The sequence below is a fragment of the Populus trichocarpa genome, chromosome 3, assembly GCF_000002775.5.
Source record: "Populus trichocarpa isolate Nisqually-1 chromosome 3, P.trichocarpa_v4.1, whole genome shotgun sequence".
NCBI lineage: Eukaryota > Viridiplantae > Streptophyta > Magnoliopsida > Malpighiales > Salicaceae > Populus > Populus trichocarpa.
In genome coordinates, this window is record NC_037287.2 from 19,202,320 (window position 1) to 19,228,144 (window position 25,825).

General features: G+C 33.4%; 3 protein-coding genes and 1 pseudogene across 6 annotated transcripts; all 4 read left to right on the plus strand.

Annotated features, from left to right (window-relative positions):
* The first annotated feature begins 4,559 nt into the window (after positions 1 to 4,559).
* Positions 4,560 to 6,531, plus strand: LOC7462831 (methionine gamma-lyase-like; annotated as a pseudogene).
* Positions 6,532 to 9,311: 2,780 nt separating this feature from the next.
* LOC7462830 (methionine gamma-lyase) lies at positions 9,312 to 11,397 on the plus strand. Its single transcript, XM_002304799.4, has 3 exons — positions 9,312 to 9,727; positions 9,821 to 10,222; positions 10,703 to 11,397. The coding sequence occupies exons 1-3, from the start codon at positions 9,433 to 9,435 to the stop codon at positions 11,257 to 11,259; spliced, it is 1,254 nt and encodes a 417-aa protein (XP_002304835.4). The 5' UTR covers positions 9,312 to 9,432; the 3' UTR covers positions 11,260 to 11,397.
* Positions 11,398 to 14,960: 3,563 nt separating this feature from the next.
* On the plus strand, positions 14,961 to 20,000 carry LOC7462828 (putative glucose-6-phosphate 1-epimerase). Of its 4 annotated transcripts, none has more exons than XM_024596642.2 (9): positions 14,961 to 15,227; positions 15,668 to 15,742; positions 17,006 to 17,039; positions 17,143 to 17,303; positions 17,665 to 17,805; positions 18,098 to 18,200; positions 18,305 to 18,404; positions 18,935 to 19,180; positions 19,658 to 20,000. In XM_024596642.2, exons 1-8 carry the CDS (start codon positions 15,178 to 15,180, stop codon positions 19,162 to 19,164), a joined length of 894 nt encoding a protein of 297 aa, XP_024452410.1. In that variant the 5' UTR covers positions 14,961 to 15,177; the 3' UTR covers positions 19,165 to 19,180; positions 19,658 to 20,000. The 4 variants fall into 4 exon arrangements, with proteins under 4 accessions (XP_024452410.1, XP_002304833.1, XP_024452413.1 ...); XM_002304797.4 differs by having other exon boundaries at positions 14,962 to 15,227; positions 17,006 to 17,062; XM_024596645.2 differs by lacking the exon at positions 14,961 to 15,227 and adding an exon at positions 15,949 to 16,069 and having other exon boundaries at positions 15,678 to 15,742.
* Positions 20,001 to 22,492: 2,492 nt separating this feature from the next.
* On the plus strand, positions 22,493 to 23,545 carry LOC7461331 (uncharacterized). Its single transcript, XM_002304796.4, has one exon. The coding sequence runs from the start codon at positions 22,493 to 22,495 to the stop codon at positions 23,543 to 23,545; it is 1,053 nt and encodes a 350-aa protein (XP_002304832.4).
* Positions 23,546 to 25,825: the final 2,280 nt, after the last annotated feature.

Sequence of the window (25,825 nt, forward strand, 5' to 3'; positions counted from 1 at the left end):
AAATACAATTTCATATGAAACTAATCCGACTGACATGTCTATCTAATTAATTAGTATATACCTTCTTAATCAGGGTTATGTAATTTAGCAGAGAGGAGGGGACACGTACTTCTGGTTTCTCAGTTAGATCTTTATCCTCCAGCATCTCTCTGGCTGCTTGTAGTTTTTGATGCTTTTTACAGGGTAAATCTTTATGTTCAACAGATATTAGGTTTGTTTGGGAGAGCAAATCTTTTCAATCAGAAAATGATAACATTAAATTACAGAAAAACAATCAGTGTGAATGCATATAAGTTATGGGAAAAAATAGGAGATTTTACAGTTTATAATACGAGATTACAGGGTTCTGTAAGTTTTTTTATGGGATTGGTGTTAAAGTTAATAACAAATTGTGTGATAATGAAGGTATGTATTTGTTACTTCACTTTCTGTTTATTGACATGGAAAAGTGGTAAGATTAGGATTTCAGCTGGTTTTAAAAAATTGCCATGCTCCTCTGTTGCTGCTACTCGTTGAGGGGAGTTGATCTTCAGCCTCCTGGAGTGGAAGTAGGTATTTATATCTAATGGGAAACTCGTGCATAATTGAATACATGCTTTTATATATGTAGATGTGCATAGTGTTAGTTTTTTGTTGCATGCTCTATTCCAGTGTAATATTTTCCATCTTAGTTCATCAAAAATTTATGTGTGTCAGATATGATGAGGGTTATTCTTCAATAAAGGCAAGTGACCATTTAATCTGCTACTAGATCTGAATAATTTGATTGTCAGTAAGGTTTTGAGAGACTACTACACATTTGATATTGTTTTAACCATATGAATGGCAAGATATTGGCTTGTACTTCTGTGCAATGAAAATAGAAATGAATTTGTATTTGAATTATGTATTTTAAGGTATTTGGATATTTGTATTGTTTATTTTACTTTTATTTTAATTGTATTGTATTATTATTTACTACTTGACTGGATCTTGCAATTTAGTTAAAATATTTTACTTGTGATTTTACGATTTTAGTTAAAATATTTTACTTGTAATTTTCCGATTTTAGTTAAAATATTTTACTTGCGATTTTACGATTTTACGATTCGAGTTTACGATTCGAGTTTATATTATATATTCCGTGTCGTGTCAAAAAAGCGTTTTTGACAACCTTGCTGCCACCAATAGTTGCCAATGGCCCTGTTTCAGATTCTCCAATTTGCAACGGTTGGTCCAATAGCAGCAACTCCTTTTACAGATGGCCCTTTGGCAGAAGCTCCGTTAGGCGACAAATCTGGTGCTCCTGTCATTAATGCTGGAAATAGCCTTGCTTTAGTCTCACTGATTCTCCTCTTGGCAGTTGGCATTGGTTCTGGCCTAGATTGTGTACAGCAAAAATAGATGAGGTTAGAAAGATTAATTAGGTTCTTAATCCTTTAGACTTGCCAAATCGATGGCAAGTTGCATGTACGTAGTGCTTCTTAATTAGTATCATCTATCAGGCCTCCATAAGCCATTGCGATCCCGAATCAGACCTCCTGTCCCTGCCTTTCCAGATTACCTAGCGAACTTCCATCAGTATTAACTCCGACGATTCCATAAGCAGGACAACTCCATGACACCAACTGGGACTGCTTGCTTTCTAAAGGAGACTCGCAATCCCCGAAGACCACATTACAGTCAGCAAATATCTGTCGTATGCTCCATAATCGAGATTTCCAATTAACAACCTTCCCTTCAATGGTAAACTTAGCCAAATTTCCGAGCAAGAAAATAGAAAACAACGCATGCTGTCCCGTTCTGCTTGTTGAAACATACTCTTCATTAACCAATCATTCCATTCCACCCTTTACCAAAGAAGCTAGGCGTGATCGACCCGCCAGGATATTGAAGCCAAATATCCTTAGCCAACACAAAATCACGAAGACCACGAACAGCTTTAGCAAATAGCATCTTAACAAATGGTAATGGAGTTGATGGTTACTATTAGAACAAATAGTGAAATGTGGTCGGTTTCATTGTTTTGCTCGTTCTTCATTGCCAGGCTAAGAGAGATTTGTCCAAGCTCCATCCATGCGACGCTAGAACTCCATTTTGAGAATGCTTTTTTCATAACTTTACCTCAATATGCTTTTAGTTGGGACGAATTAAGTGAAATTATGTTACAATCTTTTCTCTAATGTTTAAGCAAAGAACATTTGAAGAGCTTCCATACCTGTTAAAAAGAAATACCAAGAGAGGCATAAAATGATTTATCACGAAAAGGACGAGAGAAAAATGAAAACTTCTACCAAGAACCAAAAAAAAAAAAAAACCCTCTTTTAAGTCATGCTTCCCTCAGGGATCAAGATCCTCAGCAAATAAAGCATGTATTCAAAGCAAGGTTACAAGTGATCAAGCTTCTCTCAGCAAGAGTCAAATCCAAGCATGATCAGGCATCCAAATTAAGCGATGATCAAGCATTCAAGCATGTGAAAAATGTTTAGCATAAAGACATTTGGAATAAATTTAAAGCAAGGGCCCATGGAAATCTTTTATGTAGATAGTAATATTACATACATATGGTATTAGAAAGTGAGAAGAGAGGCTAGTCTTCCTTAGCATTTGAGTTGTAAAAGAAAAAAGAGAAAGGATGTGACATTTGACTGATTCTATGTACCAATATCACCTTAAAAAAAATCCAACTCAAGTTTTGAAGTTCTCTCCCTCCTTTATTTTTCATTAAAACCAAACTGAGTTCAAGTTTAAGAATAATTAAGATCCGGAATAATTTCTTAATTATGACTTGAAAGAAAGAAGAGTTAATCAGACGAATAAATTGTTTTGAAAGTGGAGATGTGGAAAACGTGTGCCCACATCCATATTTTTATTGTATATTTTATTTTCATCTCAATATATAATTTAATCCCAGCAAAAAAGAAAATTGAATTTTGAGTCCCGAGATGAAATTGCTTCTTGACCCGCAAGACTTGTTAAAATCCATGTTTTACACTGGCACCCCATTCATGCTTCTTGACTCCTCGTCAGCATCCCAATATTCAAACATCCACTTAGTAGACTACCAAGCAGTATCCATTTCTCTTAGTCCATCCATGTTGGGACCCAAGATTGTTGCGTTTTAAATTTTTAAATATAATTATTTATATTATAAATATTATTATTTTTATTATAATTAAAAGTATTAATATTAAAAATAGTATTATTTGTGTTATAAATATCATTGTTTTTATTATAATTAATATTATTAATAAAAAAAATAAAAAAATTATTATCAATATTAAAAAACAACCATAGATTTTATTTGAAGGGTAAAATAACAAATTATTATCATCACCATCATCACAATCATCATCATTAATTTTTTTAAAAATATTATTGTTATTGAAAAAAAATCATACATTTGATTTGAATATAAAAACTTGAGTAAAGAGAGTTTAATATTATTTTTAATATTATAAATATTATTATATTCATTAATATTATTAAATTTAAAATAAATATTATTACTATAAAAAAACATAGAATTGATTTAAAGGGTAAAATCAATTATTATTATTATTGTTATTGATTTGGGTCAGACATCCCCTTGAAGACCCGAGAAACTTGGGGCTGGACCCAATTTTTATTATTCCTTGGACCTAGGTTGCTTGGGTGCGGCATCCGGACCCAATTTTCTCGTGTGCGACATCAGAACCCAATATAGTTGGGTCAGCCGTCTAATAGGTCCGGATGTCAGGACCCAAGGTAAATGGGTCATTGACATGACCCAATTCTCTTGGGTCCACGCCATTACCAAAAGTTCTTGGGTTTCTAAATATAATTATTTTGTATTATAAATATTATTATTTTTATTATCATTAATATTATTAATAAAATAATTCATAAATTTGAAAAAAATTATTATCAATATTGAAAAACAACTATAAATTTGATTTGAAGGGTAAAATAAAATTAAAAATTATTATTATTATTATTATCATTAATAAATTTAGAAAAACTATTATTATTATCGAAGAAAAACCATAATTTTTTTTAAAGATTAAAAAATATACAAATTTGAACATACAAGTTAAATATTATTATTAATATTATAAATATTATTTTTAGATCCGGCATTACAGTCAAACCCAACACTCTTGAGTTTTAAATTTTTATAATATTTTTAATAAAAATAAAAATAAACCCGAGGTATATCGCGTACCTTAGGGTCTGTTTGAGAGTGTGGTTGCGGTTGCTTTTCAAAGTGTTTTTCATACTGAAATGCATTAAAATAATATATTTTTTATTTTTAAAAAAATTATTTTTAAGATCAGCGCATCAAAATCATCCAAAACATACAAAAAAAAAAAATTAAAAACTTTTAAAAATAAGAGTTAATCAGCGTTTCCAAACACTCACACGTAGTAATCATCACAAGACGGGTGGACTTGAATGTTTTGTGTGAAAGATAGCGGTAAGTCCCATTTTGTTTCCTATTACAATCATATAAAGACCAAACAAAATCTTCTCTACCATTAATATACAAGTCACGAGTTCGGAAGAGTTCCTAGGACGATTAATCTCTAGGATAATTAGTTATGGATAAAAAAACTGTTAACGTTGAGATCGAGTCCAAGAAAGTTCCAGCTGAAGCTTTGGCTGCTGCTCGGCATGAGCTAGGTGAACATAATGGTATTAACATGTCCATCGAGGCCTCTAGTACCTTCACCTTCAAGGATTCCGATGCCATGAACCGTGCGTTCCTCGGCGAGGTCGGTCCCAAGACCGGGATTTACATCTATAGTCGTCACTTAAACCCCACCACATTAAACCTTGGCCGTCAGATTGCTGCCATCGAAGGAACTGAGACTGCCTATTGCACTGCTAGTGGTAAGAGTTATTTATTTCTTAATTTGATTTGATGGATCGGAGCGATGCATAGGGGGGTTAAAGTTACAACTTACAAGTATTGTTATTGACTCTTTGTTTGCACGTATGTCTGCGATATCATCAGTGTTACTGCAGCTTTGCAACACTGGTGGGCATGTGGTGGCAGCGAAGGCTCTCTATGGTGGAACTCACGCCATGTTAACCCATTTCTTACCACAGAAATGCAACATAACAACAACGTTTGTGGACATTGTTGATCTCGAGGAGGTTGATAATGCAATGATCGAAGGAAAGACCAGTGTGTTGTACTTTGAATCCATCTCGAACCCAACTTGATTGTCGCAAACATCCCTGAATTGAGCAAAATAGCACATGCAAAAGGGGTCAAGGTGGTGGTGGACAATACTTTTGCTCCAATGATTCTCTCCCCGGCAAAGCTTGGGGCAGATGTGGTTGTGCATAGCATCTCCAAGTATATTAGTGGTGAAGCGGATATTATCGCAGGTACTCTTCAATAGCTTTAATTCCGTGGTGGAATTACAAGTTTTTTGATGATTACTGTTAGAAGAAAAAAAAATGCATAGGATTTCTCATTTTAACAACACGATTAAAGGTGGACCCTTGGGACAAAATGGATTTATGGAATTGAAACCTCATCAATTGATTCACAAAATCTCTAAAAAATTCTTGTTTTCAGAAATTTTAATTGATTCGAAGGATCTAGCTGATTTTCGTGGTTTAAATTGATGGGGTTGGCATGAGTTTTTTCTTTTCTTTATCTAACCAGTGGGTCTTATCTTGAATGGAGTGCATAGAAAAGTATGATTCTCGGGATTATTATTGGAATGTCTATCCACAGTCTTAAAGATGTGCGAGACAAAGAGAAAAAAAGTATTCTAATGCTTTCATGGAATTTCGTAGGTGCGGTTTGTGGGCCTGCTGATATAGTGGACGAAATGAGAGACCTTCACGGAGGGCCTTTGATGTTTCTTGGCCCAACAATGAATCCCAAGCTAGCCTTCGAGATATCAGGGAGAATCCCTCACCTGAGCATGAGGATGAAGAAACATTGCAAACGAGCAATGAAGTATGTCACCAAGATGAAGGAACTGGACCCTAACCTAGATGTCTTATACCCCGGGCTTAAAGAGCATCCACAGCACAGTCTCTTGAAGTCCATGTCTAATAAGGATTATGGGTTCGGTGGGGTTTTCTGCATTGACATGAAAACTGAAGGAAGGGCCTGTCGCTTGATGGACACATTGCAAAACAGCACCAAATTTGGGTTCATGGGCGTTAGCTTGGGCTATTATGAGACCCTCATGACTTGCTCTTCCAGGAGCACTAATAGTATGATGGACAGCAAGGAAAAGGAAAGTGCCGGCATTTCACCAGGGCTGGTAAGATTTTCGGTGGGATACGTGGGGACTTTTGAGCAGAAATGGAGCCAATTCACCAAGGCATATTCAGAAATGTAATTCTGGGTTTTTTCCGGCAAGCTCAGACCTTCGGTTCCAATATATCTTGCGAAAATTAAACAATCACTCTCATGTTTATGCCTGCCTTGCATGTTATAGCATTTCAGATCTTATGAGAGATATGAATTGAGACGATAATTCTCAAATGCATAATTATCATAAAGGGATAATGAAATATTAATTAAGCGTATGAAGTTTCATATTTCACAATGAGTATCTCAGCTTTAATATTTATCGATCATCTGTTATAACAATACACTCAAGTGTCTCGGCTTATGTTAATTTGTTGAATTATTCATTAAATGATGACATGAAAACTAAAATCTTATATATATATATATATATAAAGGCCTTTCTTTTAAAACATTGTGAGTATGAAATCGGAGTTGTAAAAATTGCTTCTTGACTCAGTTTATGGCATAATATACCTAAAGTGACATAAACCCTAATCTGTAAGGTTTTATATTTCATATCATGTTTTAATGTATATGTCAGTAAATTCATAGCGTACATTCATTAAGGTATTTGACTGTGTTGTTATTGATATCTGAACAAGTTTATAAATTAAAATTAAAGTTAAAACATCAATCTATATAAATAAAAGAAATTTAGACACTTAATATATCAATTTTCACAATTTTCACGAGAAAGAAAAACCCTAGACACGTACCATTATCTCAACACACAATAAATAAAAAGAATTCAATGGGTTTGACTAGATTGTGAGTAAACATGAGTTTTAGCTTGATGTCAAAGGAAAAAAAAAAACCTCTCTCACCCTAAGGGCTTCCTTTAAGTCAAGTTTCCCTCAGGGATCAAGATCCTCAGCAAATCAAGCATGTATTTAAAGCAAGGTTACAAGTGATCAAGCTTCTCTCGGCAAGAATCAAATCCAAGCATGATCAAGCATCCAAATTAAGCGATGATCAAGCATTCAAGCTTGTGAAAAAAGTTTAGCATAAAGACATTTGGAATAAATTTAAAGCAAGGGCCCATGGAGATTTTTTTATGTAAATAGTAATATTACACCCATATGGTATTAGAAAGTGAGAGGAGAGGCTAGTCTTCCTTAGCATTTGAGTTGTAAAAGACAAAAAAAAAAAAAGAGAAAGGATTGTGACATTTGACTGATTCTATGTACCAATAGCACCTTAAAAAAAATATCCAAAGCTTTGTTTGCAATTCAAATTTTAATTAGAGTATTGAAATTGTGATTAATATTCTAAGATAATATTTTGAAATCTCATATTCATAAGGTTTTTTTATAATAATAGAAACTAATTTGGTGATTGATCTGAAACAAAGTTTCGAGTTATGAGTTGAAGAATAAAAATAAAAATAAAAATAAAAACTAAACAACATTATTTTAAATAAATAAAAAAACCAAATTATGACTGAGTTCAAGTTTTGAAGGTCTTTCCCTCCTTTATTTTTCATTAAAACCAAACTGAGTTCAAGTTTAAGAATAATTAAGATCCGGAATAATTTCTTAATTATGACTTGAAAGAAAAAAAAAGTTAATTAGACGAATAAATTGTTTTGAAAGTGGAGATGTGGAAAACGTGTGCCCACATCCATATTTTTATTGTATATTTTATTTTCGTCTCAATATCATAATTTAATCCCAGCAAAAAAAGAAAATTGAATTTTGAGTCCCGAGAGGAAATTGCTTCTTGACCCGTTAGACTTGTTCAAGTCTATGTTTTACGCTAGCACCCCATTCATACTTCTACTCACTAGACTACCAGTCAACGAATGAGACCTGAATATTCAAAGTCAATGTAAGAGTCCGAGTGTTAGTTTCCACTTCTTCTTTTTTGACTGGAGAGGTACGTTGGCAATCATAGAGGCGATAATACAGGAATATTTTTGCTGTATTAGTTGAGATTTATATACATAATTATGTATTAATTACTAATTATTTATTAATTAGTACGAATTAAATCACATTGTTATATATTTATATTTCATATAGTTATCAATTGATCCCAGCATGATAAATTATTTAATAGTTTATTAAGTAGAATTGACCGTTAAGAGTGTAATATTCTTGCTACTCGGAACATTAATACCTAAACTACCCTTTAACATTTATCTTCAGTACACTCACAAGTATTTGACAGTCCAGAGAGAGACCTGGCAATTCGGATAGGTTTTTGGGATGTGTATCGAACCTTCGATTCAAGTAGGGCAAGTCGGCAAGGTGCCGTGGAGGGATTTTATTGACGAAAAGTTAATTGTTTATGGCCAAAACCAAAGTCTTCAGCCCATTGGAAATGATCAAGTTGATCAGATTATAAATTGATATGCAGAGTTAATTAGGTAAAGCTAATTTAATTATAGGTTAATGTTTTTTTTTTTTTTTTTTTTGCACTTAACCCAGGTCAAAACGTGTTTTAATGAATCTCTGGTTAACCCTAAACTAATTTAATAAAAAATTTAGAAACTAGGATGATATCATTAACACAAAAAATTTAAATGAGAAAGGAGTTTTGTTGTATTTTGACTCACAAAATATTATTTATTATAATAATTTTTTTTTGTAATATATGTTTTTTATTTTAAATTATATGTATTTTTTTGTTCGAGTTTTTTTTATCTTTTAATAATAAATTAATTGAAAATTGAGTTTTATAATTTGTTTTTAACTTAAGTTGATTATGATTATTTTTTTAATTAATTTTTTTAATTTTATTATTTAATATTGATTTTTTATCAACATCATTTAAATTTTTATTTTTATTTTTATTATAAAAAATATTAATAATGTCTAAATATTTTTTTATTAAAAAAAATATCAATAAGTACAAAAGATGAAGAGGTCCCTGCTCTCCAGTCAAAGGTCGCTGTATCTGGTTCCCCAATTCAATGAACTAGAGGATCATGAGTGCTCATAGGTCAGCTGTTTTGAACTTTGACTGACTATATCACCTTCATAAGAAGGATGGACGTGCAGTTTCTGTGTGAAAGATAGCGGTAACGTATCCCATTTTGTTTCCGTTCATAATCATATAAAGACAAAACAAAGTCTTTTCTAACATTAATATACAAGTCACGAGTTCGGGTGAGTTCCGAGGAGGATTAATCTCTAGGAGAATTAGTTATGGATAGAAAAACTGTTAACGTTGGGATTGAGTCCAAGAAAGAAGTTCCAGCTGAAGCTTTGGCTGCCGCTCGGCATAAGCTAGGTGAACATAATGGTATTAACATGTCCATCGAGGCCTCTAATACCTTCACCTTCAAGGATTCCGATGCCATGAACCGTGCATTCCTCGGTGAGGTCGGTCCCAAGACTGGGATTTACATCTATAGCCGTCACTTAAACCCCACCATATTAAACCTCGGCCGTCAGATTGCTGCCATGGAAGGAACTGAGACTGCCTATTGCACTGCTAGTGGTAAGAATTATTTATTTCTTTGATTTGATGGATCGGAGTGATGTACATAGAGGGCTTAAGTTACAAGTATTGTAACTGACTCTCTGTTTGCAGGTATGTCTGCGATATCATCAGTGTTCCTGCAGCTTTGCAACACTGGTGGACATGTGGTGGCAGCGAAGACTCTCTATGGTGGAACTCACGCCTTGTTAACCCATTTCTTACCACAGAAATGCAACATAACAACAACGTTTGTGGACATTGTTGATCTCGAGGAGGTTGATAAAGCAATGATCGAAGGAAAGACCAGTGTGTTGTACTTTGAATCCATCTCGAACCCAACTTTGATTGTCGCAAACATCCCTGAATTGAGCAAAATAGCACATGCAAAAGGGGTCAAGGTGGTGGTGGACAATACTTTTGCTCCAATGATTCTCTCCCCGGCAAAGCTTGGGGCAGATGTGGTTGTGCATAGCATCTCCAAGTATATTAGTGGTGAAGCTGATATTATTGCAGGTACTCTTTAATAGCTTTAATTCCGTGGTGGAATTACATGTTTTTTTATGATTTGATATTTTCTTACTGTTAGAAAAAAAAATATGCACAGGATTTCTCATTTTAACAACACGATTAAAGGCGGACCCTTAGGACATAATGGATTTATGGAATTGAAACTTCATCAATTGATTCACAAAATCTCTTAAAATTCTTGTTTTCAGAAATTTTAATAGATTGTAAAGTTTCTAGCTGATTTTCGTGGTTTAACTTGATAGAGATGGCAAGAGCAAGAGTTTTTTATTTTCTTTATCTAAACTAGTGGTTGGGGGGGATTGCTTGGAATTGGGAACTGACAAGCATGAACAAGAAGTCTTATCTTGAATGGAGGGCATAGAAAAGTATGATTCTTGGATTATTATTAGAATGCCTATCCACAGTCTTAAAGATGTGTGAAAGAAAGGGGAAAAAGTATTCTAATGTTTTCATGGAAATTCATAGGTGCGGTTTGTGGGCCTGCTGATATAGTGGACCAAATGAGAGACCCTCATGAAGGGCCTTTGATGCTTCTTGGCCCAACAATGAATCCCAAGCTAGCCTTCGAGATATCAGGGAGAATCCCTCACCTGAGCATGAGGATGAAGAAACATTGCAAACGAGCAATGAAATATGTCACCAAGATGAAGGAACTGGACCCTAACCTAGATGTCTTATACCCCGGGCTTAAAGAGCATCCACAGCACAGTCTCTTGAAGTCCATGTCTAATAAGGATTATGGGTTCGGTGGGGTTTTCTGCATTGACATGAAAACTGAAGGAAGGGCCTATCGCTTGATGGACAAATTGCAAAACAGCACCAAATTTGGGTTCATGGGCGTTAGCTTGGGCTATTATGAGACCCTCATGACTTGCTCTTCCAGGAGCACTAATAGTATGATGGACAGCAAGGAAAAGGAAAGTGCCGGCATTTCACCAGGGCTGGTAAGATTTTCGGTGGGATACGTGGGGACTTTTGAGCAGAAATGGAGCCAATTCACCAAGGCATATTCAGAAATGTAATTCTGGGTTTTTTCCGGCAAGCTCAGACCTTCGGTTCCAATCTATCTTGCGAAAATTAAACAATCACTCTCATGCATATGCCTGCCTTGCATGTTATAGCATTTCAGATCTTATGAGAGATATGAATTGAGACGATCACCTTCAAATGCATAATTATCATAAAGGGATAATGAAATATTAATTAAGCGTCTGAAGTTTCAAATTTCACAATGAGTATCTCAGCTTTAATATTTATCGATCATCTGTTATAACAATACACTCAAGTGTCTCGGTGTATGTTGCCAGGGATTTGCTGAATTATCCATTAAATGATGACATGAGAACTAAAATCTTATAAAAAAGGTGGTCAATGTTATGATCATGAAAATCATGAAATATTGGTTCAGTTTTACAAAGTTTAAAAGGATTGTGAGTATGAACTCAGAGTTGTAAAAATTGCTTCTTGACTCAATTTATGACATAATATACCGAAAGTGACATAAACCCTAATATTCTTGTAAGGTTTTAGATTTCATATCATGTTTTAATGTATATATATGTCAGTAAATTCATAGCATGCATTCATTGAGGTATTTGACTGTCTTGTTATTGATATCTGAACAACTTAATTAATAAAAATTAAAGATAAAACATCAATCTGTTAAAATAAAAAAAGTTTAGACACTTAATATATGAATATTCATGAGAAAGAAAAACCCTAGCCACCGTTATCTCAGCGCACGATAAATATAAGAATTTCTCTCTCCCTTTCTCTTTCATCGTCTGCTTCTTCACTCTCTATCCATCAGGCATTAACCTTCTTCAATAGCAACCATTTTGGCTCTAATCCCCACCTCCTCTCTTTCTTTTTCACCATTTGAGAGGGTTAATCCTTTTTTAAAAGATCAAAAAGTTGTTGTGATCGAGCAATATGATTTTGCTTGGCTCGAAGAACGATTGCAAGTCAAGCTCTGTATAATCATTTCTAAGTTCGTTAGGTCGATGTTGGCTTATTGCGATCACTGCCGATTGACACGAGCATCATTCAAGCTATTGAACCCAGGGGTTTGCAAGTAATGCATGATCGCATGAGAATGCTTGACACCAACCAAGCTTGCCCCAATTCGATATAAAATTGCAAAACATTGTCTCCCTTGTGGACCAAAATTATAAGTCATCAATTGGATTAAAACGTCAATTTCTTTCTGCTTGAGTAAAGTTTTTTAAAGTGCTAAAATAAAAGTCCTTAAAGTATAGTCTTAAAATTGGGAATTTTATTTGGATTTTTTATGTTTACGGCCTCAAATAATAACAATTATGATAAATTGGACCCTTGCTGTGATTGTTTCTTGTTTGAAGTATAAGGAAAGCTATTTGAGTAAAGTATTTTCCAATATGTTAGCATATATATATATATATATATATATATATATATATATATATATATATATATATCCCAATAGGTTACCCTTAAAAAATAAATAAGTTTGAAGTAAAAGGGTATTTTGAGTTTTTTACATTTTTTTTAATTAGAAAATCAATTCAGGGGCACTTTCATTTTCATACAATGTCTCTCGGTATTCAAAAATATCTTACCGCTGTGTCATTGAAAATGTCTATTTCATATTTTTTTTGTGCAACGCGTGTCTCTAATAGTGGTCTGATTTGTCGTCGATGAATATTTCTTGTTTTTTCTCTCTCTCTCTCTTCTCCTTCAAAAATTACAACTTGATCCTCCTAGTTGTTGGTATTTTAATTTCAATTCATATTTTTTTGATTTATGATTTTTGGTATTGGTATTTTTGTAGAAGTTTTATTATTTTTCAATTTCATTATTGAATCTTAATTTATCAAATATTATATTTTTTAATTTGGTCCTTCTTCTTTGATTTTTTTGTGAAAGTTTTATTGGTTTTCAATTTCATTCTTCAATTTAAATTGATGGTTTTATGTTTTCCAATTTAGTAATCATTGTTTTGATTTCTCTTTTTTTTTCTTATTCTTTTTGTAAAAGTTATTATTCTTTTTAATTTCACCATTTAATTACAATATTGTTTTTATTTTTTATGTTAATTTTGAGCCTCATTCTTTTAGATTTTTTCTTGTTCTTTTACTAAATTGATTTTTTTTAATTTCACCTTTCAATTAAATATAAAATTTAATTTTAATCTTGATCATCATTATTGTAATTAATATTTTTTAAAATTTTTTTGTATAATTGAGATCTTTTTAATAATATATTTTATCGTTCAATATTGATTAATTAAGAATTAAACATTATGATTTTTTTAAGTTAACACGAGTTTTTTCTTAGAAAAAAAATCTTATAATTCTCTTTAGTTTTTTTTATCGAGTTATTCCATTCACATGATCTAACCCACGAGTTTGATAAAATATCCCAAATTAACTCAATCCTAATAAGAGTTGTTACAAGTTTGTCATGATAAATTTTTTATATATTTTTTTTACCCCATTTCAGAATTTGAACATTATTCAAATTGGACCCTCTCTCAGAATCATATATCCAGGCCTTGAAGATCACCCTCAGCACAATCTCTGAACTCCATCCGCAGCAAATGTTACGGGTTTGGTGCGCTTATCTCCATTGACATGGTAACTGCTGGGAAGGCCAACCTTTTGATGGACAAAATGGAAAACAAATACAACTTTGGGTTCATTGCAGTTAGCTTGGGCTACTCTGAGAATCTCATGTCCGCCTCTGGTAGCAGCACCAGTAGTGAAATGGATCCTGAAACAATGAAACGCCTTGGCATTACACCAGGGCTGATCATAAGGTACTTTGGACCAGAAATGGAACCAATTCAAAAACGCATACGAAGAAATGAAGGAGTGATTTGTGCTAGAAAGATCCTCCACTGTACTGTTTGATAATATAATAAAGAAAAACGAATCTTCCTCTTGTAAGAGGTCTCAAAAAATATATAAATAAATATTGTGTCCTGCGCGCATAAGAACTTGTTAGAAAGGAGATCCATGTTATCTCCCTTCTGTAATCAAAGATCTGATGGATATTTTAAATGTGCTCAGATTTATTTTTTTATGAAATTTAAAAGTAAAAAAACATTTAATATGAATTTATTTTTTTAAATAGAATAATTTAACATAAAATATCATTTATTTTAGTGATTTAAATCATTATTAATAACATGAATCTCTTTCTGTTATTAGGATTTGGTAATATTTTTTTTTAATTAAAAATTAAAAAATAACAAAAATAAATTTTTATATCAAAATTAAATTTTAAAAATATTGAGATATATAAAATATATAATCTATGTTATTTTTAAAGTTTGAAAATAAAAATATATCTTTAGTGAAATTTATGGCTCATTACTCCAGTTTAATGACTTTTTCATTTTAGTCTTTTATTTTTTAATTCTATATTTTTATAAAAAAATCAAAATCAATTAGTTTTTAATTATAATTAAATCATCAAAAAGTATTTGATGATCAAATTAAAATAATAAAATTTTTTACACATTTAATTCTTAATAATATATTACATAAGATTTTAGTTTTATACTTAACTAGCAGTACGTAGTTTTATTTATTAAGTCTGTTTATTTTTTTATTTTAAAAATAGTTATTTTTTTTTAATTTTTTTTATTGTAAATTACTTTTTTGTATTTTCAAATTATTTTAATATATTAATATAAAACATAATTTTTAAAAATAAAAAATATTATTTTTACATTCACAAGCATCGTACTCTGGATGTAAGAAAAAAAGAAAATCCCAAAAAATATTTCTTTCGCCTTATGTCTTCTGTCTCCATCTGACAGCTCCTCCAGTTTTCGATCCTACAGATTCGAAGGAATTTTACTATTCTGCAGACAAAAAGAGGTGTCTGTGTCTCTGTGTATAAGCGACAAGCGATGTCTGAAGAGACCAAGTACGTGGAGCTTTGTAAGGGTATAAATGGCCTTGACAAGATCATCTTGCGTGAGGTTCGAGGCTGCTCTGCGGAGGTATATTTCTCTCTTTATCTATCTCTTGATTTGGTGTAATTAATGAAACCCAATTGCCCTTTTCTTCATTTCTTTGCAAATCTAGTGCTTTTCTTTTTATCCTTCTGGACTTTGATTGGTTTTGTATCGTTTGAAATGGCAATGGTGCTTCATTCTGGATGTTAGATCTGAACCCATTTGAATAGGCTAGATGTTATGGCTGATTATGAATCCAAGTTTGTTTCTTTTTTGTTAATCTTGTAGATTTGATAGCTGCTGTTACTAAGGTGTATCGAAAAACAAGAAATTTTGGCAGTATTGAGCTAGACCATTGTTTTGTTTTCCTTACTAAAGGAATCATAAATGCCCCCACTTGCATTGATCTCCAGTGCATTCTTTGTGTACTGTTTTCTCTATTGTTCGAGAAGAAAGTTTGTTGATTAGAGTGGTTTTATGACCAGGTATACTTGTTTGGAGGTCATGTCACATCCTGGAAGAATGAACATGGGGAAGAATTGCTTTTTGTTAGTAGCAAGGTACATCCGGTTACTGTGATATATAAGCTGTACATTTGAGCAACCATGATGAATTTCAGCAATTCTTTTGATGCAATTGTAGCTGTTTACCGTTAGTTTATAGAAGTAATTCACTTTATTTGTTCAGTAATTGGTGTAATTCCATTCCAGTGGTTTTTCAAATGTGGCTTGTTGCTTAACTCTGTCTGTTTGCTGATGAAGTACAGAATGTTAGAAGAATATTAGAAAGTAACCATACACTCATGTTTGTTGAATTACAAGTCAAGATGCTTCAAAAAGTCATTTTGTGAAAACATGATGGTATCGGGAAATGCTTGCAACTTTGTGGTGAGATTTCTGCTAATATAACTAGAAGGTGACTATTGGTCTTATAAACAAGTCATATATATATATACATCTCTATTCGTCGTCCACAGAAGGGGTATCTCTGAAAATTTTATGAGCATACCACTTTAATTTATATCCTTGGTACAAATGATGAAGGGTTTAATGTAGGATTTATTAGCCTGTGACTGTGGAATCATTGGTGGAAACATAGTCTCACATTTTACTCTCTGTAGAGGGGAAGTCTACTGACTTGAAATAATTAAATTGCCCTGATCTCCTATTTTTAATAAAGTCCAGGATTTACTAGAGATATTACATAAATTCTTTGATGAATATTCAACCTAGAAGACCTAAAATGCATAAAAACTTTGACCATAGGTTCCTAGGAATATGCACTTCATTATTCTGGATAATAAAAAAAAATTAATTCTAACATTGAAGAATATTGGGCTTTGAAACTTAAATTTTACATTTTTACAGCTTAGTTGAACCTTTTTTTAGCTTAGATACCTTAGATTCCACCATAGAAAAAGAAAGGTGTATGACAAAGATGTTTCCAAATAATTAGAGTAAGGTAGTTGAAATGGAGAGCTGGATAGGAATCCATGTCTTTTACATCATTTAGACGCACAGTCTTAATGTGCAGTTCCATTAATGTCATCAAATTTCTTTTTTAAAAGTATTATGATGTATTAAAACTCGGACACTTTATTTCATGCTCTCTTCGTTATTAATATTAATTTGATTGCTTCTTTTTATGGGGTTGGCATTATATAAGCTTTAGTGCTTAATAAATTATAATCTTATCCATCTTCTATTTCAGATGGGTATGCTACTCAAAGATGATGGCAATCAGTCATATGTCATAGTCATTTCTTGTTCCTAGATTTGGCTAATGCATTCTTTTTTTGTAAACTATATTGGTGGTTTGTGCAGGCTATATTTAAGCCTCCAAAGGCTATCCGTGGAGGTATTCCAATCTGCTTTCCTCAAGTATGTCTGTCTCTTATGTTAACTAATCATATTTTGCCATTAAAATTATCTTTTCAAATTAAATTTACTGGCATATGCAGTTCAGCAATCTTGGTTCTCTTGAACCACATGGATTTGCAAGGACCAGGTTTTGGTCTATTGATAATGACCCCCCACCTTTCCCAACAAATAGCTCCAACAAGGCCTTCATTGACTTAATACTCAAACACTCTGAAGAAGATGTGAAGATCTGGCCTCACAGGTGCGTGACTCAAATTTCATTATGAAGTTTAATGTAGTTCAACTTGTCTTGTGATGCATTACTTAAACAACATTTGAAGCAAATTATTTGTTTCCATTTCAAAAAACAAAAGCAGGTAAAGCTTCATTCAGTATGATAGAACAGTCTGTAATGTGATTTTTTTTGCTGAAGTTGGATCTAGTTTTACAGGGATAGATATTTTGTAATCGTATGGTGCACGATTGGAGCTTGTATAGTTGTATGCCTTGCAATATTAACTTATAGAAATATTTTTATATTAAGATATTTGCATCTGTGTATTTTTGGGCTGCCAGTTCTTCTAATTGCCAAGTGATGCGAAATACATACAAATTATTTACAGATACGAATTTCGCCTACGGATAACTCTGGGTCCTGGAGGAGATTTGATGATGACCTCTCGCATTCGAAATACAAATACTGATGGGAAATCTTTCACGTTTACATTTGCGTACCACACATATTTTCATGTTACGGATATCAGGTTCTTTGACAATATTTATTTATTGCTGGCATCTTTAGGTCCTTTTTTTTGTATGCTAAGTAGTTTATTGGGTTTTTACTTATTTTGCAGCGATTTTTAACTTTGTTCGTTGTGTAATACTCTTTTTCTTTTTCTTTGTAAAATCACCATTTTGAGTAGAAATGTCAATGCATAATTGATGAATTGAACAAAGTCATATTTTTTATTCTCTCTGTGATGGGTGGATATCTAATGATTGCATCAGTGTGTTTTGAATTCTTTGTTGATTCAGTCACATGTTGGTTTTGTCTAGTGAAGTGAGGGTAGAAGGACTTGAAACACTAGATTATTTGGATAATCTGAAGAACAGAGAACGATTCACTGAACAAGGAGATGCAATAGTCTTTGAATCAGAAGTCAGTATCTGTTTTTTACAGAAATGCTGATTGTTTTCAGTACCCTTTCAGCTTCTATTCATACAAATATTATGTGGTACTTGTTTCTATTCTTTTTTATGAAGGTGGACAAAGTATATCTCAGAACACCTACCAAAATTGCTGTTCTGGACCATGAAAGGAAGAGAACATTTGAATTGCGGAAAGATGGACTTCCTGATGCTGGTGAGTGAAAAAATTTTAGCATGCATATCATAGTGCTAGGCCGCAAGCAAGCAATGTTGTAGAGACTCCATCGAGATTTGGGAAATGCATAACATTCTTATCTTGCTGTGTTAGCTGCTATTGCTGTATGTTCATATGTCAAGTGTAAATGTTCTTCTAAATTTGTAATGGTTGGCATGCACCTTTGAAAGTTTCTCAGAGCTGTCAGTGGATTAGAGCTTGTAGTTTGAAATTTTATTTAGATTGTGCGATCCAAGGGTCTGCGGAGGAGAGCTCTAATTGCATCTTGGTAGAAGTCCCTTGTTTGATTTCCATAAACCGTGGTCTTGACATCATTAAATGACAGCATTCTTCTTTTTTGTGCTGTTTCAAAATAATCTAGTTTCAAATGATCGAACACATGCTGTTTTGGTCATCTGTGGGTGAACTTGAACTAATTAAGTGTGCGTAGGAAACCACAAGTTTTCTGTGGGAACTTTGATTGTTCTCAGTCAAAATAAGTAATTAAGTATAGTTATTCCCCCCTGCAGTGGTTTGGAATCCCTGGGATAAGAAAGCAAAGACCATACCTGATCTTGGTGATGACGAGTACAAGCATATGCTGTGTGTAGAGGCTGCTTGTGTGGAAAAGCCCATTACTTTGAAACCTGGTGAAGAGTGGAGAGGAAGGCAGGAGCTCTCTGCTGTTCCTTCTAGTTACTGCAGCGGACAGCTTAATCCAGAAAGTGCGATCTTAAGTGAGGATATAGGGCCTGCATGATGCACCTCTTTCACAGGTATGTAACTGAAGCCAAACCTTAAAATTGAAACATGTAACTCGTTTATCATTTCTTGAGAAGCAATAATGTTAAAAAGGGAGGATTGGCGTGAAAACTTGAGCATCTCAATGTCCTGAACATGAAGGGATTCACCTATCTTTAGGTGTAATGTTTACACCTGTTCCCCCTGTTTTGAAGAATGAGCATTTTGCATTATACTGGATCTCGATTTGGTTCGTTTACGTATGAATGCATGTTTGTGCATGCATTTTTGAGTATTAATCTTCTAGCGCAATTTTGACTGTTGTCTTTTTTGGCATGTTTTAAATGGCGCAAAAATTATTGAAAGATATGAATTTTTAAAATTGACTTTGAATCTTGGTCCATCCTAATCATATTATATTTTCCTTTATTAATTCACGTGTTGCTCTAGAATTGTGCTCCTGTTCTTGTGTGAGAACTTTTTGTTTGATAGTTATAAACAAATTTTTGCAGTTGCTCTTTTGGCATTGTGCATTTAGCACTTCTGGTGGATTCTTGCCAGTATTTTTGGAGGCAGGGTTCAAAAGGCTAAGGAAACGAAGTCAATTGTGAAGATATCTAATTTGTATTTTGCCAACTTCGTTGACTTCTACTTAAAAGTAAAAAGAATGCACGGAAGAAGAGAAGGAAAGCATCTAGGTTTCATCCTCTTCTTTTTACCCTTTTTTCCTGTCTTGTTTTTTAAATGACTGCAATTGTTTTAGTTGAACAATAATATCCTTTGATTTATTGAAGTTCTGTATTTTATAATGAAATCTGAACTCGTGGCAATGCAAGTAGCAGAATTCTAGTTTCAGCTGAGTTGGTTTCGTAAATTCAGATAGTTTGTGAGCCTTGTTGTTTCACTCTAAACTCATCAAAGTCTGCACCTTTCCATTTTAATATACGTTACATGAAAGCAAACATGAATAAGGTTCTGGTCTTGGCTTGATCATGATATATGAACCCAACAATGAAGAAACTTTTTTTTTCCCTGATGAACAGCTTCAGTGATCCATTGATTTTGTTTACATGTCTAACAACAAAACTACCATCCAGATAACAAGCATTGTTCACGAGCACCTTTCTGGAGTGATTAGCTGCAATCTGGCTGATATATAGTCTTCGTTATGGATGACTTCAGAGTAAATTTTGTTTGTAGCTTTCACATGAATGCTAAATATTTTGTTTCAAGCAATCAATACCGAGTCCCACTTGCTGTTTGTTGAGAACAATCTCCCAATCTAATACAATTTCAATAATTGCCTGCTGCTCTTGTCGAAGTAAAGTTGGCTTTGCGGCTGACTTTGGAGGCCGACCTTCCACAGAATCTTCACTGGCCATCAAAATTGATGCAGGATTAGTCTTTTTAGAGTTTTGACTCCAATATGGCATGCTCAGGATTTGATGCACGACCCTCCAAGCTGGAAAGTGTGAAGGGAACATGTGAATTGCTGGAAAAATAATATTTTTCTAACTTACAATAGATCTTCAATATTAAGATTGAACGCCAAATATTTGATTAAAAAATGTATCAAGATTTTTTAGTACTGAGGAAATACTAAAACATTTCCCTCCACCACTAACATTAGCATAACTATGCCTTGTAATTTTCAATTATGTGGTATTTTATAGCCTTGTGTATACCAACCATTTCTAATAGCCTTCTTCCTTGATTGTACTTTTGATGTTTAATTTCTCAATAAAATAAAATAAAACAAGAAAATAAAGGAGGAAAAAAAAGAAGCATTGTTGATAAATCCGAATTAGTCAGGTAGATAAATCCGAGAAATTCATAACTCAAACCAAAACATTGATTTGATAAAATATAATTAACTTAGTAAAACTCAGGGCATAACATAAAAATATAACAAAAAATTATTATTTTAATAAAAATATTAATCTAATAAACTATAAATAGATCAATATTTTTATTAAATAATAAAAATATTAATCTAATAACTGAATGACATACTCTGCCAGAAAAGAAGAAGAAGAAGTAATGTTTGAATATTTTTATTGTGTTTGATATTGTGGTATAAAATATTTTTTTATTTTAAAATATATTAAAATAATTTTTATTTTTTTATTTTTAACATCAATAAATTAAAATCATAAAAAATTATTAGATAAAACATCAATTTAATATTTTATCAAGTAAAATATATTTTAAAAATACATTAAAAAACAGCCGCACTCTAATATTGTGGAAATTGAAAGGCGTGTGTTAAATGTCTATTTGAAAGTGTGATAAATAATATTTTTTAAAATATTTTTTTTATTTGAAAATATATTAAAATAATAATTGTTTATTTTTTAAAAAAATTTATTTCTCATTTCAGTACATCAAAATAATAAAAAAATTAATTTAAAACTTAAAAAATTAAAATAAATTAAAAGCGTGATTGGCAACACCTAACATGACCAAAATAGCATGTGCATTCCAAAACGGTGAGGTTTTATTAAGTTTTATTATTATTATTATTATTAATGAGATTTCAATTCCTTATTTAATAAAAATAAAAATGTCACTCTAAAACCCAAAAAAATTAAAACAGAGAAAGAGAGAGGAAACCTCAAAATGAATTGAATTGAAATCCCAAAAAAATGTGATATCTAGTGAGAGAAAGTGAAAGCAACGAATTATTAAGCCAAGCTGCCAGCACTTTATACATAGTTTAGTGCAAGAGAGAAGAAGGAAGCTTCTTAGCTACTACTGCATCGAATTTGATTTCTCTCGGAATCTGAAAAACTTTCCAGCTCCGAACAAGGTCAGACCCATAAAAAGCTTTCTCTCTCTAGAATCTCACATATTCCAAATCTCTCTCCCTCGGTTGTATTAATCATTTTAGAAGAAACCCATTATTTTAAGCTCTTTAGCTTTACTGGGTGATCTCTGGAAAGTTGGAATTGATAGCTTCTCCTTGGAAAAGGAGGGGTTTTTGATAGAGTTTCGTTGAAGGTTTTCAATTTTTTTTTATAAGGGCAGTAAGGGGTTTTGTTTGGTTGTGAAGTTGGGGTTAACATGACTAGGGTTTGGGTTTATTTTGTAAAACTTAAGTTTTGGGAGGGGAAATTGTAGTCTTTTTTCAGGGTTTGTAGGGTTAAATTGTGCTTAGAAGATGTGTTCTGTAATGGCATTGATGGGTTTTGTTGAAGTCAATGCGGTTTTTCTTCTAGGGTTGTGGAAAATGGGATTTTGGAAATGGAGTGAAAAAACCCTGATTTAGATAGGGGTTTTGGTTGGAACGGTGATTTTTTTATGGTCTTTTATGTATTTTTTTTGTTGTTGACTATGTGGTAAGAGAAATGCAACCGTCAACTCAGCATTCGCGGGTGAATCTCGTGGAGTTGAAAGTTCAGATAGTGAAGAGAATTGGGGCAGAGAGGTCGAAGTTGTACTTCTATTATTTGAATAAATTTTTGAGTTTGAAGCTGAGCAAGGCTGAGTTTAATAAGCTCTGTGTTCGTGTTATTGGGAAAGATAATGTGCTGATACATAATCAATTTATACGTTCGATTTTGAAAAATGCTTGTAATGCCACTGTCCCGCCGCCGCCGCCAAGTCGTGATAAGGAGGTTCCTACATCTGCAAGTGATGGGTCGTATTCTTATCCAAATGGGAATGCGGATCTTGCTTCTCATCTTTCAACAGTTACGGATGATAATATAGCCTCAGAAGATGGTATACAGAAGCTGGTGCAGCATCATCAAGAAGGGGAAGTTTTCCACCACCCTGCTAAATTACCACTAATAAAACAGTCAACAGATGGTTTAGTTTCTGTACATAGTAAAGAACAGAGTGAAATATCTGAGATATCTACTGTAACTCCACTTCGGGCACCGCTTGGAATTCCATTTTGCACCGTGAGTGCAGGTGGCTCCCATAGGCCCTTGACTCTAGCAAGCAAAGATAGATGTGCTAGCTCATATGATAGTGGTGGATTGCTGGATACACAGACGCTAAGAGAGCGAATGCAGCAACTCGCTACAGCACATGGCCTTCATGATGTATCCATGGACTCTGCCAGTTTACTGAACAGTGGCTTGGATGCTTACTTGAAAAGGCTGGTCAAGTCCTGCATTGAACTCATTAATAGAAAGCGTGGATGTGATTATTCGACAAGAAGTAATTCCCAGAAGAACCATTCTGAGAGTAAGCATGTTAATGGTTTTCTGCCTGGCCATCATTTTCAGGGGCAAAGTAGCAATATGATTTTGAATGGAACACAAGAACAGAGATCCCACTTCCCAATATCGTTACTGGATTTCAAGGTTGCAATGGAGCTTAACCCACAGGAGCTTGGAGAAGACTGGCCCTTGCTGCTGGAGAAAATATGCACGCACCCATCAGAAGAATAAAGTCCTGGAAAAAAATTGTGTTTGGGATGTGGTTAATTTAGTGGCTGGTCTAAAGGAGCAGATTAACATGTATGCTTGGTTAACAATGCTGCAGTCAACTCCTTTTCATATTCTTGTGAATTAGTTTCCTGCCCTTGTCGTACAACTCTGCCTCCAACAAGATAAATTTGAGTCAGAGCAAGAGATTCTTCTGCTATAGCTTCCCTTGATCCAGTGTACCACGTTTTACAGCAACCAATCAAAAGGTACTCAAAGAAAAGAATGCCCTTGCCTGGTTGCACTGCTGTATTCTTAACTTAGTTTTTCTGCTTTTCTGTAATTTAAAGTTCAGAGAAATTTTTAGAAACAGTTTTGCAGGAATAATTTGTCTAGCTTGTTAGGAAGGTAAAAAACTGCACGATGTAAAAGTTCCTGTACATGTATTCCCTAAAGTAGAATTGTCGGGGTCCTGAATATTAACAAGTTATCAATTGCTGATTGTCCTTGCTGATTTTAATATGAACGGTGAATTTAGTTGTTGGCTAAATCTCCTCTTTGAGCTAACAAAATTCCTCTCCTTTTGGCATTTGATACAAAAATGTTCACACATGCACACACACATTAAATCTCCAAGTACTACTTCTTTGATGTTTCCCGAATTATGATCCTGAAGTTTCTTCATTTATGTCTCTAATATTCCACAGGAGTGGCACCTCACTGGTTTGGTATAACCTTACATTTTGACTAGTAAGGAAAAAAATTTCAAATTCAGTTGAACCTCTTGGAGATATTTGTATATGTGCAGGGAAGCTACTTGGTTAAGATATTGTTTGGAACTGTGTTCACTTAAATTTTATTTTATTTTTTTTGTTAAAAATTATGTTTTTTTATGTTTTCAGATTTTTGATGTGATGATTTTAAAAATAATTTTTAAAAATAAAAAAAAAATATTATTTTAATATATTTTTAAATAAAAAATATTTTAAATCATAACCACTAGTGTAAAGGATATAAATATCTTTTGGCATACCTTTTGATTGTAAGAAGTGGAAAGGCAAAGTTGAATTTTGATACAGCCACTTTATGGAGAAAGGCTGAAGCTTAGGCGTCAATATAGATCAACAATCTAAGGGCCCTGCTTTATTGGACCGACACTGGCCAATACCTTGTGTTTTTATCTGGCTGCAAGGAAACATATTGTTCATTCAAACCCTAGTGATAAGCTCGATTACATGAAAAGGAAGAAGACACTCTTGTTTGTGCTTGAGGCACTTTTATCGTAGAAATGAGCTTTCTAATATGGACACTGCAAAATGGTTTCCATTTGATGACACTCTTGTTTGGAGTTACTGTATATTAAAGACCCATTGGTGGCCTATACACGGGGAGTCCACCCAAGGGACTTCCGACACCTGCCTCATAGTTCATGGTGGATTTCTCGGCCTCGAAGGTTTAAGTGAAAAAAATGTGCTCTTTAACTTTTGAAATATTGTTTGCTAGCATGTGTCACTTTATATCTTATGTATCATATTGTCATTGTAGAAGAGCCCATTTGCATATTATTTCATAGATATCAGAAGAACCCATTTGCATGAGATATGATGCCCTAGTCCTTTTCTGCAACCATGGCTAGAATCTAGGCTTTCTTGAACTCCCCTTGTATGCCCATTTAATTATTACCTGGCAATTATGATTTTGCCCGCTACCTTCGAAAATAATGTTTTAACAATCAACATAACCATGGAATCCGTATGTGTTTGTTTTTGCATTGCATATTTGTGCTGTGTAAATCTTCAGCATATGAAAAATTCCTTGCAGTGACATAATGGCTTCAAGAATTCGACCCAGAAGATTTGAACCTTTTCAACTCGTATTCTCTGTTTGTAAGCATCTTATCGTTTCCTTTTGCGTTTCCTCTGACATTTCACAGATTGAAATCAATGGAACGTTAGAAGAAAGTGACGTTTTCTTTCTAAATTTCTTGACGTTATAGTTTCTCAGTTAGCATTTAATGATACTGATATCTCACATAGGCTAGGAGTGCAGGATCTAGGCAGTGACAAAACTCACCGAGAGGCTATGAGCTTTAACGTGAAACAATACCTTTTGAAGAGCCAACCATGTAGCGGATCCAGGCCAACATATCAACATCTTTCTTGCAGAGAGGAAAATGATGATGGTCTAGTGAAGGTTAATCAATTCCATTAGCGAACATGGTAATGATAACTGTGCAAGAAACTGATAGTTTCCTTTTCTCTTTGTTTGTTATCTAACATCTCAAGTTCAGAAATGCAAATCATG

Bases quoted from the DNA above. Each gene is read 5' to 3' on its own strand.
- LOC7462828 (XM_002304797.4), top strand. From the start codon at position 15,135: ATGTCTGAAGAGACCAAGTACGTGGAGCTTTGTAAGGGTATAAATGGC. The intron at 17,063-17,142 runs GTATGTCTGTCT...TGGCATATGCAG, and splicing joins TTCCAATCTGCTTTCCTCAA to TTCAGCAATCTTGGTTCTCT. The intron at 17,304-17,664 runs GTGCGTGACTCA...AATTATTTACAG, and splicing joins GTGAAGATCTGGCCTCACAG to ATACGAATTTCGCCTACGGA.
- LOC7461331 (XM_002304796.4), top strand. From the start codon at position 22,493: ATGCAACCGTCAACTCAGCATTCGCGGGTGAATCTCGTGGAGTTGAAA.
- LOC7462830 (XM_002304799.4), top strand. From the start codon at position 9,433: ATGGATAGAAAAACTGTTAACGTTGGGATTGAGTCCAAGAAAGAAGTT. The intron at 9,728-9,820 runs GTAAGAATTATT...CTCTGTTTGCAG, and splicing joins TGCCTATTGCACTGCTAGTG to GTATGTCTGCGATATCATCA. The intron at 10,223-10,702 runs GTACTCTTTAAT...GGAAATTCATAG, and splicing joins TGAAGCTGATATTATTGCAG to GTGCGGTTTGTGGGCCTGCT.